General features: G+C 43.1%; 1 protein-coding gene across 2 annotated transcripts; it reads right to left on the bottom strand.

Moving 5' to 3' along the window:
• On the bottom strand, nucleotides 1-18,947 carry CLDN18 (claudin 18). Of its 2 annotated transcripts, none has more exons than XM_054594863.1 (5): nucleotides 18,728-18,947; nucleotides 5,539-5,703; nucleotides 4,811-4,928; nucleotides 1,753-1,863; nucleotides 1-808 (listed from the first exon to the last, which is right to left on the bottom strand). In XM_054594863.1, the coding sequence occupies exons 1-5, from the start codon at nucleotides 18,945-18,947 to the stop codon at nucleotides 637-639; spliced, it is 786 nt and encodes a 261-aa protein (XP_054450838.1). In that variant the 3' UTR covers nucleotides 1-636. The 2 variants fall into 2 exon arrangements, with proteins under 2 accessions (XP_054450838.1, XP_054450837.1); XM_054594862.1 differs by lacking the exon at nucleotides 18,728-18,947 and adding an exon at nucleotides 13,691-13,985.
• Between the last annotated feature and the right edge of the window lie 225 nt (nucleotides 18,948-19,172).

The following is a 19,172-nucleotide window of genomic DNA, read 5'->3' as shown; positions in this document are numbered from 1 at the left end:
ACCAATGCAAAAATACAGAAAGGCTTGGTTTACTGAAACTGAAATCACTTTCGTCCAGGTGACATTTAAGATCATAGCAGAAGAAAATTCGGACAATGAGCTAGAGACATTACAAACTTATTTCCCCCCTCACCTCTTCTTCAGCCAGTGTTTATTAGTAGCCAAGTTGGGGGGAGGGGAGGCAAAAATCAAATAGCAGGAAATGATGTCCTTTGACTGACTCTCTTTTTTTCCTTTCAGAATTGTTCTGGGGGATGAGTTGAGAAATAGATAATCAATGGGCTATTGGCTAGAAGGAGGAGGAAGAGTCTATCTAAATCATTCAAGTGTCTGATAGGAATTCAAACCACATTCTATCATCAGATTAGGAAGGTTATATTAACAAAAAAGAGGATTGCAAAATGTGAGCTATAGCCTCAGTCTAAAGCATATCTGATAACTCAGCAGTTTTGTGATGGGACATTTACAGACAGGACATTTGGCTAAGACCATCTGGCCTGACCACAGGTGAAATCAAGTTTTTTCTAACTTCATCGGAGAGTCAAAAGCAATCAGGAATCAAGGTAAAATGTCCTTGTTTTTTGGGTGAGCTCTAACTGGGGTTTTCTTTCGCCCATGCTGAGGTGTCTTAGAGTGCTACACGTAGTCATACTTGGAAGGATGAGATTGTCCCTCATCCTCTGTGTGGGCACCCCCATCGTATATCTTCTTGTTTTTGGTGTTGGGCCCAAAGCCAGTGCTAGCCTTGAAGCCGTCCGTCCTGTAGCCAACGTTGTGGCCTGAGGCACGGTAAGACACAGCTTTGTAGCTGAAAGAAAAAGAAACATTTCAGGACAGTAGATGTATGTGATAGGAGGACAGAGCATGTCATTTACCCTGGAATGTCTCAGGTTTAGCACTGAAAGTCCAGTAGCCCAGGAAACACTTACACTTGGGCAAACTGAGAGAACCGGTCACGCTAGGTTTTGGGACACTGGTTTTTCTGCCTCTGAAGTGGAGCAGAATTTTTTGCTTTGTATTAGAGCTGGTAGTCACTAACTAGTGAGTTCTCTCTGTTAATCAATTAAAGTGAAGCTGAGCCAGAAAAAATGTCTAGGGGAACATGGTTATGCTAAGGAATCACAGAATTTGTGAACTAGAGGCCCTTCTCCTGTAGTCTGCTCAGTTTATGGATGAGGTAACAGAGGTACAGAAAGGGCAAATAATTTGCTAGTGGGCACAGGGCTAATTAGCAGTAGAGCCAGACTGCGATCCAGGTCTTCCCTTTCTGGGTCCATTTATGGAGTTAGAGCAAGTTTTCTCAGCAGCAGTGCTGTTGGCATTTGGGATGTATGCTTCTTTGTTGTGGGGGCCCGCCTGTGCATTGTAGGATGGTTAGCAACAACTCTGGTCGCCACCCACTAGATGTTAGTATTGCCTATCCTCCCTCCCCCACCATACACCAAAGATGTAACAAAATGTACTCAGATGTTGCCAAACATCTCCTGGGGGGAAAATGGATCCCAGCTGAGAGTCATTCAGTTACAGAGAGCCAGAGATCCCAGGGATGTTTTTTCCCCTTCAAACAGGATCACACCTAAATTTGCCCAAACAGAAATATTCCTGTTCTGTTTTTTTTTATTCCTCATAAAAAAAGAAGGTTCATCCTCAACAATGTTATTCCATATGCCCAGACTGATCATTCTGGCTGCAAGTTATGTGTTAAAATGGACTCAGGTCGAGTGTCTGATTGCACGGGATGGGGAGACTCACTTGCTGTCTTCGGGCACCAGGCCTCGACAGGCGATACACATCATCACGCCCCCAATGAGCGTGAGGCCTCCAGCGACCCAGCCCACGAACAGAGCCGAACCAAAGGTGTACCTGAGTGGGGAGATAATGGCTATGAGTGTGGCTGACTCAAATCCCCAGGCTCCACCCACTGCACTTGGCTACGCCTGTCCTGTTTCCCCTTTGGATTCCACACTGACCCCTGCCCGTGCCCCTGGAACACACACGCCTTTGGGTCACAGCCAACTGAACAGGGGCCTGGAGAACACCACCGGGACCGAAAGCTAGCTGGCAAAACAGCACGGGGACTCTTGGGTCTCTGAGATCACTGAGGCATAAGATTAATTAGAAATCTCTCATCTTAGAGAAACATCTCAGGAAATCTCCTTCCCCTCCCTATCACCAAAGTGGAGTGTCTTGATGGTTTCACCAGAGAAGTTTGAGAGAATCAGCCTTGAGTTTTTATTTCTGAAGGGATTTTGGGCCCTTGAGTTCTCACTGTGGGCCAAGAAGCACTCATCTCGCCTGCCTCCAGCAGTCCCGGCAACCATCCTGCAGGTAGAGTATTGTCTCCATAAAGAACTAAATTTATGAGTCCATCTTACAGATGAGCAAATTGAGGCTCTGAGAGGTTAATTAATTTTTCCAAAGACGCCAGAAGAACATGGCATTGCCAGGATTCAAATGCAAGTCACTCTGCTTTCAAAACCTTCACTGTTAATCATTAAACTATACTATCCTACGTGCGTGAGGAAGGAGGTTCTCTTCCTCAACTTGATTAAAGTTAGCAAACTTATATACCTATCTGGGACAAGTAAGAAACTTAAATGAGTAAAGTGGGCTGGATGTAAGGAAATATTTCACTTTCTTAACTCTATTATATGGGGGGGGGGGTGGACCATAAACATGATGATAAATGGCCTCAGAGTTGAGCACTTGAGAGGGGTGGGGATTATGGCAACCTGGAGCGTGGGAGCCCTCGTCAAAGGGCAGCTGTCGCTCAGCTGCAGAGATTCTTACCATATGAGAATGAGGGCCCGGTGCTGCCAGATCTGATTTTCCTTTTTATAAGAAGGTGAAAAAAACAGGTGTGTATCATGAAATCTCTGTCTAGCAGGTACAGTGGTGCGCTGCCCAGGTCCCCTCTGTCCCTTTAACCATTTCTGTGTCTCTCCCTTAGCTTCTGTGTTCTTTTGCCTTTCCCGGCTGCTCCCTGTGGCTCTCCCTGGAGTTCTGGCTTTGGTTCTGCCCCCGGAGTCACTTCGCCACCAGCACAGGGGCTGACTGGCGCCGAAGCATGGAAGACCCCGCAGCTTCCTAAGATCAGGCTGAGTCCAAGTCTTCATCGGAGATCATCCCCTTCCCTGGCCTGCTTGCCCCACCCCCTAACCGGTCTCCTATCCTTAATAAATCACTGATATGTAGATCCTCAGGACCTATTTCTCAAGATCTGTTTGAGTAACCCAACGTGAGACACTTTTAGTTTTAAAAAGTTGGTGATTAATTCAGGCTATAAAATGAGAGGTTTCGGCTAATACAAAACACCTTGCAGGACATGTACAGGGTAAGTGCAGACAGTTTGTAACTCCGGTCCCGGGCTTGGGCTCTGCCAGTGTTACACACATAGTGGTAATGGCAGAGTTGAGGGGCAGGAAGAGGGGATACTGGGACGGAAAAAGCCCCATCAATTAATTGCCAAGATCTTTCTTGGCAGCTGTACTGTCTGTTTAGGGAACATAAAAAGACAGAAAGAGAAAAAATACTGCCCATCCATGGGGGAAAGAGTTCAGGGGACCTGTCAGAATCCCCTGGTGTCAATCTCAGGACTGAAGTTGGCTGCTCAAGGGGTGGGGGCAGGTTCTAGGGCGACGGTGTGAGAGGGTGATGGCATGGGGTAGCACTGGGTGGCAGGTGGGTGGAAGGTGGCTCCTCTGGGCAGGGACAGTGACACTAGGCACACAGGACAAGGTGGGCTCTTCCTATTTGCCTGTGACAGAAGAGCTTTCTAGAACATGGGACTTTCTATGCCCAAACGGGGCAAGTCCCAGCTTATTTCTAAGTTGCTTTTGTAACCAAGAGAACATGGGAGAACCATACAGAAGAATAGGGGCAGCTATAGGGATCACTTCCTTTCCATTCTTGAAGCAAAGCAGGGACATGGATGGAGACAGGAGTTCCAGGGAGCCAGAGAGTAAATGGGTTTATCTTGTCCTTACACCCTGCCTGTAGCCCATGGTGGTGTGGCTGGAGAAATACCAAGTATATCTAACCCAGAGATGATTGGTCACTTCACTATAATATTTACATTGCACTTTCCAAACAAGATCTTTCTCCTTCAGGACTTTGCTGCTGCTTCTTACTGTGAGAAATGTGACTTTGAAGTGGCTAAATGAATACACATGTTAGAATTGCTTTTCCATCTTTTAAAAGTTCTGCCCTCCTTCAGACACCAAATTATAGGGAAGTTTCATCTCCCTCTGCTACACCATAACCTCCACGAGAACGGGGACCTTGTCTTCCCTGGCACTCAGAACAGTTCCTGGCCCACAGTAGGTGCTTAATACATTTGTAGAAAGAACGAATTAATGAATGAGAGTCAAGCCAAATGAGGGTGAAACATTACCTTTCTCATCTATACTGCATCTTGCTCATTTTTATTCAGGCTTTTACCTGTTCCTAGCCTAGGTTCCCATCATGGATCGAAGATGTGGGTTGATGCTAATTTACATGCCTTGGTTAATAGTGCCTGTTTTCATTGCTACCACAATGGGGTCTATGTAAGAGTGTTAGATAAATGCCATGAACTGTCGCTGTATTTCAATGCAAATGTCAGATCAGCCTCAAGTCATATCAGCAAGGATATTTCACTGAAATGAAGGTTATGAATTTACAGATCATTGTCGATTTACAATATGGCATGGTTGCCTCTGATAAATTTTTGCTGTTTCAGACACTGACAGTCACATTAGGCATATGTGTTTAATCGGATTTTAACAACAATATTCTTCATGGAATCCTGAGACCTAGATTAGGAGGTTACCTGGTTTGAACAGTCTGTACCATCCCACCCAGGCCGGTGTACATGTTGGCTGTAGACATCCAGAAGTTGGTAACCAGCATGTTGGCAAACACAGATACTCCACTGATTGCACAAAGTCCTGTAGACAGAGAAAAAGAAAACTCTGGAGTCAGATTTTAAGGGATCACAATCTTTTTGAGGCAATGTATACTTAAATGAGTTTAGCTGAGCAGGCTACAGAACATTACATTCCTATAAGCGTTGTTTATTAAATTCCCACTATGTACTAGACATTGTGCTAGATGTTTAGACTCTCTCATCTCTCCAAATGTGGAAGGATTTGCATATGTGTAGAAATAGATTTTTCATGCATTTTGGGACCAATGGTAAATAGTATAAATATTTGGGGTTTGGTTCTTTGACAATGTCGAGAGTTCATCCCTTAAAATCATTTTATAGAATCTTACCAAAATAATGCCTTTAAAGGTTGAGTCACATGATTACCTTAGGGTTGGAAATCTCTTATAATGGGACTGGGGTGGCAGCTAAGAGGGACCTTAGCACTCATGATAATTCTGTAGAGGGTTACTGGGCCTTAATCTCAGATCTTGAATCCCGATGGGAAAAGATCTGAACTATGTCCAAACCATGCTCGCTAGGGAGAAGCTGTGTTTCCTTTGCCAGAATAATTTTGCTTTGGCATTCCCAGAAGCATGTTTGACAAGCAGAAACCCCAGACCCTAGTTTACCTGAGATAATAAACATAATTCCAGAGGTCAGTGTCATTTTGGCTTTGGCAGAGTCCTCCATGTTGCCAATGCGGATGCACTTGAGGGCAAAGATGGACACCAGGAGGCCGATAGCACCCAGGATGATGCCCACAATCATCAGGGCTCGCACTGCCTGCAGCATGGCTGTGGGACGAGGGGCAAGACACAAGCAGACAGACAAGATCATCTCAGCATGATTGATCAGGCCCTGGTTTAATAAAACCAAGTAACCACAACCAACCAGCACTGAACTTCTGAGAACCAGCAAGTCCATAAACTGCGATGTGAACCTTGTTATTGTTAATGGATGTGGAATTGTGGGAATTGCAAAACCATCGCCTACAATCATGTAATTGATGAAGGACATGCATGCAAATGCCTGTAGAATGAGAACATTAGGACAATTGGAGCTGGGAGGGCCAATAGAATTTATCTATTTCAGTTCCTCATTTTAAAGCTTGATAATCTGGGGACCAGGAAGGGGTAATGGTGTGATTAAGGAGACATTAAAGATTCAATAGATCTTACAGTAAAACTGGGTTGCTTTGACTTCTAACCCAAACATCTGTCTTCTCGAATATTTCCATGTGGGCTCAATGTTTCATATAGCTGTGTCCACTTTAGGAAAAGCCAGTATTAATTTATAGCATATAATGAAGCAAGGTCACTAAGTGATTTAACAAGGGCACTATGTTTTTGCTTCCTTCCAAAGGGACTACTAAGGTCATGGCAAGCTGTAGGTTGGGTACATATAAAAAGATATTATATCAGCCTCAGGCCTTTCAATATGATCATGGTTTAGGAGCAGTTTCCTTTCTAAGAATAAGTGGAAGCTGTACAGACTGCTGGGACTCTCCTGCAGTGACCTCCAGTCCAAATATATTGAAAGTGGTTTCTAGGGTGTCCTTAAAGTGCATTGACTGTCTCCACAGTTTTCTACTGAGCCCCATGTGTGGGCACGGGAAGGCAGCAATTAACAGGGCAGACATGATCTTTGCCCTCATGGAGCTTCTACCAAAGTGGGGAAAGATAGTCAGTAAACATGTCCACTGCAAGCATAATGAATCTTACAAAAGGAAGGCAAATGAGCCCTCATTGTCTTCCAGATGGGAAGGCCCCTAGCTTGGGGAGTTCTAATAGAGCAGGACTGAAGAGCTGTGTGACACAAGGCAGAAAGCTCATCCTATTCTAGTTGTCATAGCAATTGCTACTTTTGAATGAAAGTTGTTAAGAGCTTTTTCAAACATTAAAAAGTTTAATCCACACCAAAACCTGCAATTGCAATGTAAGTAATATTATTACCTCTATGTTATAATCAAAGATATCGTGACTCAGAGGTTAAGTAACCTGTCCAAGTACATAGAGCAAGGGAAAAGCAGAGCTGGGGTCAAACCCAGAACTGTCTCAAAATGGTTATTTTCTCATCACCATGTTGCTTTAAGGTACCTTATCCTGGAAAACCTGGCAGACGTTTGCCTGGCAGAGGCTGCCGTCAAAGTACAGGGATCTGTATGGTCCTAACAGAATGTATCCTCCAAACTCGGGGATTGACATTTTATAGAATGTTATAATCCCCTTCTGTCTAGTAATGACCATGGAGATACATGCTGGTGACCTGAACTTCCTTTCCAGTTAGAAGATTCTGAGATTTGGGATTCTAACACTTTTCCATAGACAGGTAACCAGAGAAACTATGCCTAATGGAGGTAGGTTTCTCTTTTAGCTACTCTGTCTCTTATTTAATATTCTGAGCAAGAGGCATAGGCTTATCAGCTGATAACAGGTGAGTCAATGGGTTCTAAAGACTGATTCCCTGCATCAAAGGTGTGACTACACATTCTTCCCAATAAACAGTGAAACATTATCAGACATGAAGGGTGGGCAGAATTCAGGGCTGATAGGAACAAACAGGAAAATGGGAACTCAGTGTTCTTTCCCTGTTGCAAAATTTTTTATTTTCCTGAAATGAAGTAACAGGCAAGGTGCTCTGAGGTGTGGTTTCCAACCTGGGCTACAGCTTGGCATCTCCTGGGGAAGCTTTTAAAGGAATATTAATGTTTTGGCCCTACCCCTATAGATTTTCATTTAATTATTTATTTTGACGATTTTTAAAACCGCCATTCTATTACAGTTGTCCCAGTTTTTCCGCCTTTGCCCTTCTCTGCACATTCCATCTCCGACTTCCACAGTCAATTCCCACACATAAAATTTCAAGGAATAATTTTGGAAAACAGACCTCAAGAGGGCTCAGGAGGAGGTACTCGGGGTGGAGAATTGAGAGGAAAGAATGCCCAGTAGCTGACATCCCTGAACTGGCTGGGGGATGTGGGTGTGGCTGATGAGACAGCAAGTCACCAGGAACCAAAGGCCTGGACCTGGGGCCGTTGATAGATATGGGGCAGGGAGGAGAGGTGACCCATACCTTCAGGTAGAGTTTGGCCTCAGATTGGAGGCAGGAAGGACTGGTGGAGGAGTCCAAAGAAGGGAGAGCCCAGAGAAGGCAAGTCTGAGATTAGACCTTAGGGGCAAGGCCCTTCAGAACAAGGTAGAAGGCCTAGATTTTCCATAGAGCCCAGGAAACATGTATGGAGGTCTTTTGTATCTTGTGAAATCCTACAGAATGACACAATGCCAGGTAAGCTGTCAGAGAAGTCATTTAACCTCACTGAAGCTTAGTTTCCTCCACTCTGGAGTGAGACAGAGCTGCTGTGAGGATTGGATGGTACTCGGCACCAGCGTAGAACTAAGCCAGACTCAGTAAATATCAGTTCCTTTCCCTTCTCTAAGAAGAAGTTACCTCTCTCCAGTCCAACATGGCATTTGTACTATGTACAAATCTGAATCCTCTGACAGGATAATGAATGGTTGAGGATTTGAAAAAGTCATGGGTGAAGGAGTGTGGAGGACAATAGGGAAAGAAGAATTGAGAAAAAAAGGAAGAGAAAGGCTTGGACCAAAGATGGGGGGAAATCAGCGAAATTGGGCTCAGGATCAGCTGGCAATGAACAGAAGAGCTAGGTGAGGGGTGAGGCAGTGTAGGTGGCTTTTGTCCTCATCGTCCTTCCTTTTCATCTCTAAGGTGTGCTCCAACTATATAGCTGACAGTGGTTGTCTCCACCATGAAATGATGCTTGTTCCTCCAGTGACTAGTCCATGTAGGGCATGATCTTTTGTAGGTGGCTGCCCTGCTATCAAAGCAACAACTTCCACAACCACAAGCTGTGATGCATTCTGATTCTTGGGTCTACATAGCTTTGATCATTGGGAAATCAGGGCAAGCAGCCTCACTTTTATACCTAAGACACAGGTTCTCTTGCACTTTGTAGATGTGCTCTCAGTTTTCCATGTGATTTCCTTCAGTGTACAATAGCATGTACACATTTAGATGTTTGTCCATATACTTAAAAAGCCAAAACGTCTTTTTGTGTGTGTGTATGTGTGAAAGAAAATTCAGCCTGACCAAAAACAAAGAGGCTCCCCCCAAATCTAATTTCAACTTTATAACTAACTTATAATCCCTTCACCTCCTAGGGCCAGGTTCTTCTGGCAGACATTGGGAAAAGACAAGCTGGTTTCACGGGTCATGAGCATTAGACTTTATGGGAAAAAGTCAGTCAATATTAAGAAGAAGCAAACAAGGCAGCGCCTTTGGAAAGGATACTTAAGAGGAGTTTCAATTTTTTTTTAAACATTTTTTTCCCTTAAGAATTTTTGCTTTACATTTTATGGAATTGTTCTCTTGGTTAAATGTGGTTTTATTAAAATCCATTCCTGTGAGTGTAAATACGATTGACAAATTGATGGGAAACTCCCTAGCTCTCCAGTTCCTGTTGTTTTTTTCACATTGAGGTAGGAAGGGAAGATAAGGTGTAGGCACTTGTATAGAAAAAATCAAGACCTTCTGTGTCTGCAAAGGGGCCAAGAACCTGTGAAGTGGTCAGAACACAGGTGGGATGGAAAAGGGAAAGGAAAAAAAAAGATCCTAAATAACCTTTACTTTGGATATTTAGATTAATAAAAGACGTTTGACCTCAGAGAAGAAATCTGAAAGATGAAATGTTTGAGAGCTTTGGGTGGTGTGAACACAGCAGTAATGATTTAAGGACATCAAGGGCTAGAGCTTATAAATGGGTCACAGAACACCCCCACACAAATGCCTAGATGTGAGACTGTGAGACCTTTCCCAGATGGAGAAAGTAAGATCAAGAGATGTAGGTGGTCAAGCTGAGTCCTTTATTCCAACTCACCTCTCTCTAACCAGCAGGCCTGCCACTGCACCGAATTCAGTCCAAACATTTGCAAACACATTAGGAAAAAAAACATACTTGACTATGACGTCACTGTGGAGCCACAGACATGAGTTTGCCAGGTCTCTTAGCCTCCTCTCCACCTGCTCATTGGCAGACCTTCGCTTTTTCCTTCCATTGTCTCCAGGGAGGGGAAATGGAAATGACACACAAGTCCTCCAACTTTAAATTTAGAACTCTTAATTGTGCATTGTTAATGCTATTGCTATAATTGGACCAAGGCTACTGCTGTAACCCCTGTTATTATTATGCTCAAGCCCACATGAGTCTCTTCAATGCTAAAGGCAGACCCTTCTACCTGGAACATAAAACAGAACCTGAGCATGGGGCAGGGAAAGACACAGGCTTGGAAGTTTTTCAACCTTGGGTTCATATCCTGATTTTGCATCTTCTGTCTGTGGAGCTTGGGCATGTTCGTTACCTTGACCCACTTTCTGAGCTTCAGCCTCCACTTTTGTAAAAATAAAGCTAATACATATTTCCCTGTATTGTTGTGAAGATTAAACTGGAGAGTCAATGTGCAGTCCACTAACCGGTAGCTGTTTTCATTTCTGGGTGCTGTCCTTGAAGAACTACATGTTACATTGACTGTTTGAAATATATTGAGAGAATCTTGGGCTATAAATTATACAGAGCTGGTGATATACAGGTAAACAATCCTGCTACCAATGCCATTTACCTCATTAATCTATTTGTAGGTTATACAATATAGCTAGTAGAATGGAATTAAATTATTCAATGGCTGTAAGTTCCAATGAATGAGAAGTTTAGTGAGATTTGGCAAGGCAAGAGCTTATAGTTAGGAGGAATTAAATACTTGGTAGTGATTATTATGATTATTAACTGAAGTATTATAGTGATATCTGCCTCATACCTTTATAGCTCTTTAAGGCCTACTCCGTTGAAGGGTGGTACTTCTGTGGGGTCTAGGTCAAAAACTCCCCCAAACCTACCATTTCTATCTCCAGGCATTTCACCCAGGTCCTCTGCTTCAGGTCTCTCTTCCCTAGGCCCCCTGCCATGCTCAAGAAAATGTTTTCAGCAGCTGTTTCTGATGGCTAAGCCCCCTCTGGGTGCTAGGTCCTGACTGACGAATGTTATTCATTTTAACTCCCTTAGGAGCCCCACAAGTATCCAGCAGACCTCCTTGGCTTCCTCCCTGGTCGCTTCGTCTCCTTACCTTCCTGCCTTCAGCTTTTTCTTTTTAACCTTTTCCTCCTGGTAATACTTCCATCCATCTCTTACTTCAGCCAGCCAAATCTTAAGACATCCAATACATATTTGCATTTTGGGATGCCAATTTACACTATAGTCACTCCTGCTGCATGAGCGCTGGCTATTTTAAAATCACACTATTCTCTGTGACCACAAATTATCAAATATTTAAAGTATCTTCTTTTCTGCCAACTCAGTCCCAAGAAATGTCTTTCCTGGCTTTCGGTGGAATCCTGTTTCGCTGGCCCAGAAAGGCAAGGCTTGGGAGTACACCGTGGTGCTGGCTGCCCGGAGCTCCTCAGCTTTTCAGATTTGTGAGCAGAGTCAAGAGGGAGGAATGTGCTCAATGCTATCAGAGTTCTCTGGGTGTGGTACAGAGGTTTGCAGGATTCTGTTCAACTTAGAGACGTGAGGAGGCTTTAGGGAAGGGGTGGAATTTGGGCTGGACCTTGCAATGGGAAGATTTGTGGAGATGACAGTTAGGATGGTAGAGGGGGTATTTGGGCAGTGGGAGCAATGGGTATCCAGGACCAAGCCCAGAGTATAGTAAATGGACAGGGAGAAGCATAGGCTGGGGGCAGGGGAATAGAAAGAGATAGGCCAGGGAAGGTAGGTGAGGGATGCAGGAGAGCCTGGCTGTCAGGCTGTCTTGTATGCACCTGATTAAGCTGGGAATGGGGAACTACAAGAGTTGTTTGGGTTTTAAAATATCTGGGGAGATGAGAACTGAGAACTGGAAGTTGTTGATTAGAAAATTCTGCCCCACCTCCTGCCACCATCAAAAGAGGAATCAATCTAAAGAGAGGAAGGATAGAAACTAGACTGAAAAAGGTTGAGAGTGAGAGGTGGTAGAAAAATCTAGCCTTTTAATTTGGTCGCAGTGATCCAGGGAGAAACAGAACTTGACAATGACCAGAAGCAAGAGAAGATTTTCAAGGAAAGGAGGATATAACATAAGTAAGGAGGAGAGAAGAAAAAAGGCAAGAAGGAGAGGGGCTGATCAGCTAGATGACCGGACAGGATGGTGTGGAGCATCCAGATCCCTGGTGGAGAGGCCGACCTTGGGCGAGAGAAAGGGAGGAGGCTTGTTCTGCAGAGAGTAGAAATGTCAAGGGGGAGAGAAGGAGCGTTTCCCTCGGTAAAATAGGAAAGACAAATGAGATTGGTAGCAATGGGGTCTGGCCATTTCAGAGAATGGAAATATTTGGGAGCTCCACACATGGAAGATAAAAAATGAGCAAGACATTGATAAGGTGTGGTGATGATCTGTGAAGAGATTATTGAGCATGAAGTCATGGGATGTCATGCCTTAATTTTGGATATGAGGTCAATCTTTTTTCTTCATTTAAATGTTAAAATTAGGTGAAGCCAGCAATTCAACAATCCACTGTCTCGTATCTCCTCCTACCTTCTGACCTCTCCTCTCACACTACAGCACAATCCCTCCTTCACTGGATTTCTTTCTTCCCTCTGGCCAGGTCCTACCTCCTCTGCTTCTCTAAGCAGGTGTTTCATGTAGTGTGTGGCCCTGCTGGTCCTACAATATGAATGGCTTCCAAAATAAGGAGTAAATAACCCAACTTTTCTATTCTGTCACCCATCTTCTATTTTTTTTTCCTGAAAATAAAGATGAATTAATTAAATTGCTTTTCACAATTCAGTTTCAAGGGCTTCACAGGCTCTTTACAGTTTCATGCAAATTTGTTTCCATCTACCTATTCACAAGGTGTTTGTTTCAGGGAGGCAAAACCCAACACCATTTTCTTTTTCTTACCAAACTCACACCCTGGACAGTCCTTGGAACCACTGTTTAGCCTGACCTTTTATATTCTCTTTCCTTTACTTTTTTCTTCTTTTTTTTTTTAAAAATCACAAGCAGAGCTTCCATAATATCCAGAATGCAAAGTTCTTACTATGCATATTTAATTCATCTTCAGCAGTGAAAGACTGTCACTTTTATAATTATATTTATATTCTGACATTATTATAATATGATTATACGTCTATAATTATATTCTGACATACATTGTCTTTTAGGAGTACGTAACAGAACTTCTCACCCTAAATGCAGAAAAAGAATATAATTTAATGGCAATATTTTTTAGCACCTCCAGAGATCCAACTTTCCAAAGAAAAATTGAATTGAATTGAAAATAAAATAAAACTAGCTCCCAAAACTAGCTCTCAGCTCTAAGAAAATATTCATCATCCTACTTCCTTACTCCCATGTATGTGCATACAGGAGCAAGTCACATGCACATACATGCACACAATTAATTTTCTCCGTGAGGAACACTGGTCTATTCTAGTACCATGAGCATGCCTTTACAAAGGACCCATTCTTTTCATGACCAGCCTCTTCGCTACCAGTTCCTTTGACTTGATCTGATTTCTTTGATTTTCCCCTTCTAACGTCCTCTTTGACTTGGGGTCAACTCTTCTTATTCACACCTTGCATTCTGAGCCAACCCTGCAAGGGTCACACCCAGAGGTGGAAGCATGACTCGATCTCTGAGGTGATTTCTGAGGTCCCTCCTGGTTGCAGTGAGAACTCATAGCCCCTTCCTGCCCTCACCTGGTGGGGGCCCTGGGTTTCGCCAGGCACCTACCTGGAAGGCCCAAAATGGTGAAGTAGGGCCGGCATTCGGTGAACCCTGAGCTCTGCCTCACGCAGCTCTGCCAGAGCCCCTCAAACTGGAACACAGAAGTGACCGGGTTGTCGTACAGGTCTTGGGTGCTCCACGTGTCCATCCCTGTGGCAGCAATGCAGCCCACCAGGCCCAGGATGGACAGGAGGAAGCCCACCACTTGGTATGTGGTGGTGGACATAGCTTTTGCCTCTGGCACAGTGGCTGCCGCCTTGGGACCAGCTGCCACCTTCCTCCTGTGGAAGGTGTGGTCCTACCGTGCTCCTGAGGGGAGCTGCTCTAATCAGATGGTTTCTCTCAGCTCTTGGTATTTGCTCACAGTGTTTTCCTTAGATAGTTCAGTTTCACTCTTGGTTCAAGGGCATTATTTTTTAAGCGGCTCCAAGAGGCACTTGTCCTGCTGATCTGCTCAGGCCCAGCTGGTGTGAGAGCAGAGCAGGCTGAGTGAACACCCTCTGGCTCTGGTCAGAGCACGCCACCATCCGGGGAACAGCTGATGTGTCCAGCACCAAGGAGAACCCCCACAAGACCTTTCGAGAGGCTCTGTTCATCTAGGGAAAGAGCTTTGGCTGACCTCACTTTTTAAATTTGGCCCCAGGAAACTCCGCCTTAAACCAGGCTTCCACATTTTCTCCTCACAACTTAATAACCACTTTTCACTTATATCTTTCTATTTTAATCTTACAGAAGTGAGTAGAGCAGGTGTTATATTCCCCTCATATATTTTTTGGGGGGTGGTGAGTCAAGTGAGGTACAAATAGATGAAAGAACTTGTCCAAATGCTTTGAATCACAGATGTTTTAAATCAACAAAGGTAGAGCTCTTTCCTCAACTTTCTCTCTTGTGTTCTTTCTCTATTTCCATATGGAGAGTCAGGGACAGACTAAGTTGTTCCTACTTTTGAGAACAGGAAGCCAAATCCTAGAGAGATGCTCTCGGTCCACAGGTATGGGACCTGGGATGAAAAGATGTGGGGCATGCTGCTGACCTCCATCTCACCCTTCCCCTGGTGCCTCCGAACCACCTGACGACCACGTGGCAGTCACAGAAGGTTCCACAAAGGCCAGAGAGAGACCCAAGCTGGCTGGACTAAAGACCCTGCCTTGGTCACTGAGAGACCTAGGATCTGCTCCTGATACTGTCACAAACATGCCATGTGCTGGGTGATTTGGGGCAAACTGCTCAGGTCCTGCAGGTCGTAGTGTCTTCATCTGTAATGTGGGGACTAAACTGGGACATTTCAGAGCCCTTTCAGATCTCACATACTTATTTTCTACATTTTGCAGAAAAATTTCCACTGCAATTGATAAAAGTATCAGGGATTATATAATCATGCAAAAGAAAGGCTTGGCCAGAGATCAGCCATTGTATTTTGTCAACACAATTTGATTTTGTTAGAGAATTAATGAACCTGCTGCTTCCTGTGGGTCATGTGTGTCTTGCCTCTGCATTCAGGTATATGTTAACTAGAACTTCTCTAAATCTGAATTTCAAGGCCCTGAAAACACACACACAAGCACACCCCAGCCTCTAACTATACAAGTTCTCCAGGAAACAAGGCTGAGCATCTGGACATTTCAATGTTATCTTGGGTGCACCCAGCCGCTGCTCCCATGGCTTTATTCCCAGCACGCACAGAAAGCGCATATGGAAGGTCTCTTTCCTAATTTGAATGGAGGCAACACTTCCCTCAACGGAACACCTTGCTTTAGGTTCTGTGGTCAGGGTTAGTAGAGAATGAAGAAAGAACCAGAAAACCCAAAAGAAGAGAGTAAGCCAGAGTCATATATGACTTAGGTGACAGGTACCGTTGGTGGCTCTGTATCCCCTGAACTGAGCTACAAGGCCAGGTCTCACAGGTGGGGAGGGGGCAACTAGAAAAAGTGACTGTGGTCGCTGCTGGTGGACAGAGACTGACCAATTAGTTTGGGAAACGGTGGAATAAATCATGAATATTTCTGTAGACAAAGTCCCATTTTACTCTTATTTCAACCATGACACAAGCTTTTTGTTCATAAAGAGATCTGTAAGAGTTTGGTTTGCAGTTGTTCATTTTATGACATTTGTCTAACAATGCCCCCCAATACATTGAACATAATATCACAAAAATAATAAGTTGATAATAGAAAAATTTAAAAACTAGTTCATTACAGGTTATCTAATCTTATTCCCAATTCCCTATGCAAATGTTTTTATGCAAAATTTAAAAATTCAGGTATAAGGAATTAAACTTTCTTTCTTGTTTGAAATGGTGACTGAGACTTTATTTTTTTTGGAAGAAGGAAAAGTTAATTTTTTAAAGAGCAGACTAAAGCCACCTCTATCTAGCTAGACTATTAAATAAATAGAAAGAAATTGTAAGTCTACACAATTTTTAAGGTGAAATAAATATTGATGTGCTTTGACACATCGGGAAGAGGGGATTTTTCACTTCCTGGTGAGATGCGGTGCTCGAAAGTGAGCGGGTCAGCGCCCTACCTGTCACTGCCAAGGAGCGGATGGGGTCTGCAGGGAAAAGCTGGCTTCCTCATTCATGGCAATAGATTTTTTAAAAATATCTTAAATGCATCTCTAAAATACTAATAACTCATGGTCTGATTCTGTTTAACAATACTGTAATAATATTGGTACAACTTTGTTTAATCACCTTTAAAATGGAGCAAAATGTTTTGCTGACTTCTTAGGGAAAATCATCCCTATATTCAGGGTTAAATGTGGTCTGGCAGTGCCATTTCAAGTTATGAATTTCCAGGAGCTTATGTTATTTCACTGATAATTGAGAAGACATTTCTTCCACCTTTGCTTTACCATTTTTTAAGAATATAAATATAAAGTCATACACAGTAGTTAAGCAAAATTGGTGGTCAAATAACAATGTAAAATAAAATATGAGAGGAGTAAGAAAAATAGTCAATACATCTATTAATTTAAAAAGTATATTACCACATTGTATAGGGTGTGGCAAAAGTAGACTTACATTTGTTTGTTAAATAATACAGTAATTAATAAATAATATTACAAGAATAAACTGTGTGTCCCATACTCACAACTGTAAACCTACTTTTGCCCCACTCTGTACACCCCTAATTTCTGATTCCACCTATTGGTGCTCATAATAGAAAATTTGGAAGTAGAAATGATATGAACAAATCACTCATGATTTTAAATCCCAGACAAAATATTTGGAATACTTGCTTTTTATCCCTTTGCTCTACATAATTTCTACTTGATTAAGAGATTATACCACTTGATGATTTGTTTTTTTTCACTTAATTGCATATACGTGAAATTAAACTCTTTGTAAACATTGGTTAATATATTTAATATTAATCATTTAATTTGATGTGAGCAAAAAAGTATTTTAACATGAGCATAATAGTACCCCATTACATAGAAGTACTATTATTCATCTAAACATCACCTACTCCTTTTAAAATTTATTTTATTTTTTAAAATTACAGTTGACATTCAATATAATATTAGTTTTAGGAATACACCATAATGATTACATAGTTATATAACTTAAGAAGTGATTCCCCTCTATAAGTCTAGTACCCATCTGACACAATATAGTTATTACAATATTATTGACTATATATTCCCAATGCTGTACTTTACATCCCCAGGACTATTTCGTAACTGCCAATTTGTGCTTCATAATCCCTTCACCTTTTTCACCTACTCCCAACCCCCATTTAGAAAAACAAAATAAACAAACTGCATCTATTCTTATATCTCACCCCAGTTTTTTTTTTTTTTTGTATGAAAAACAATATTATGCTGAACATTTTTTAAACAACTCTTTGTCAGAATTTCTGATTACTCTTATGGAGTAGATATCAGAGGAATTAGGATGTCAAATGGTGTGAAGTTTAAAAAATATTTTATGTAGAACTAGATTTTTTCTATGAATTTTATTCCTCGCAGCAGTATTTGAAGGTTTTATTTTTTCTCTATACCCATTGAGTGTGGGTTCTAGGCCCACAGAATCCTGAGGTTGTAGTGAGCTTTCCATCAATAAATGTGGAATGTCTAGAAAAATGAATCACTGTGTGACATGACTTCGCTCATCACCTTCTGTGCTTTTCTAAGTCTTGACCTTACAGTCAAATGGCGACTATCTGAAGGAGAAAGCCCAATTTTCTATTTCTCATCCTCCTCATAATGTCACCTTATATCAATATCCCTTTCAAGACTCTGAGATATATATATTTATGGAAGGAACAAAGAACTAAAAAATAAAAATGACAAGTTTATAATTTGCCTTACTCTGTTACTTTCACCATTTTATACTTTTGAGATTTGAGTCTTTCTTCAAGTACAAATGACTAATCTACTACATGAACAAGTACACCATCCTTGTGTGGCTAGTACACCAGCCTGGGGAGGGGGACATCCCACTCCACACACCTTTGGCCGCCTGGCAGAGTTCACTTGCCACAGAGGCCTCTACGCAGAGGGTGCCCTGGGTGCTGTTCCATGTGGTCAATATTTTCTGGAGGTTAGGAGCCAGGGGCCACAGAGGAGGACCCCATCTAGCTCACTCCAGAGAGACACAGCACTCAGCTCTTTTTCTCTGGCCATTTCCTCTGCCCCATTTCTGCTGCTGCTACATGCTTAGGCTTCACTGGAAGCTGGGACCGGGCAGGAGGGAGCCTGGAGATGGATTCACAGTCCTCAATTCAGAAAGGGAAATCTTAGGGCTAAAAAAGGAAGTGGCTAAAGTCTGAGCCTCCTGAGTCTTATTACTCTGGGTGATTGAGATGCCATGCCATGGCTCACATAGAAGTTATTTTAAAATTGTGCCCCTTGGAAGGAATTGGGCACCATCCAGTTAAGGGAACAGGAACCCCGACAGCCCCTCTCCCTACGCTTTCTGCAGGCCTATTCTTAGCCTGGTGGCGGAGGCTGTTGCACCTCCCAACCCAGCAGTCCTTCCGTGGTGCCCGGGACAAAGGCCCAGTGTCCCTCACCAGCCTGCCAGTCAGCAGCCCTTACCTGGTAGGCCCAACAGGGTGAAGTAGCCCCGGCACTCAGTGAATCCAGAGCTCTCTCGGACACAGGAGCGCCACAGCCCTTGGTAGTTGAATACAGCTGTCACCGGGTTGTTGTATAAATCCTGAGTGCTCCACTGGTCCATGCAGGTGGCGGCAATGACACCAGCAATCCCAATCAGTGAAACTACAAACCCCAAGCCCTGGCAGGCGGTCACGGCCATGGTGGCTTGCAACGTTGACACAGAGCACCACACGAGAGAGGGACAACCCAGTTCTGAAAGTGTTGAGTGAGAGACAGAGTTTTCTCTCAAAGGCTGGTGCCTACGTCACAAATGGGCTGTGAAATGGAGGAGGGGACTCAACAGTGCCACCTGGACTCACCCTACTCCTTTATCTACCTATGTGAGATAATTTCCACAACATGGTACCAAGATCCATTTGTTTTC

Source organism: Pteronotus mesoamericanus, unplaced genomic scaffold (genome assembly GCF_021234165.1).
Source record: "Pteronotus mesoamericanus isolate MK-2021 breed Mesoamerican mustached bat unplaced genomic scaffold, CSHL_Meso_final scaffold_54, whole genome shotgun sequence".
Lineage (NCBI taxonomy): Eukaryota > Metazoa > Chordata > Mammalia > Chiroptera > Mormoopidae > Pteronotus > Pteronotus mesoamericanus.
This window is presented reverse-complemented; position numbering and strand designations above follow the sequence as displayed.

Excerpts from the sequence above, each read along its gene's own strand:
- CLDN18 (XM_054594863.1), bottom strand. The coding sequence starts at position 18,947 with ATGGCCGTGACCGCCTGCCAGGGCTTGGGGTTTGTAGTTTCACTGATT. Across the intron at positions 5,704-18,727 it reads CACCCTGTTGGGCCTACCAG|CCATGCTGCAGGCAGTGCGA; the intron begins GTAAGGGCTGCT and ends CTCGTCCCACAG. Across the intron at positions 1,864-4,810 it reads GTACAGACTGTTCAAACCAG|GTACACCTTTGGTTCGGCTC; the intron begins GTAACCTCCTAA and ends CTCCCCACTCAG.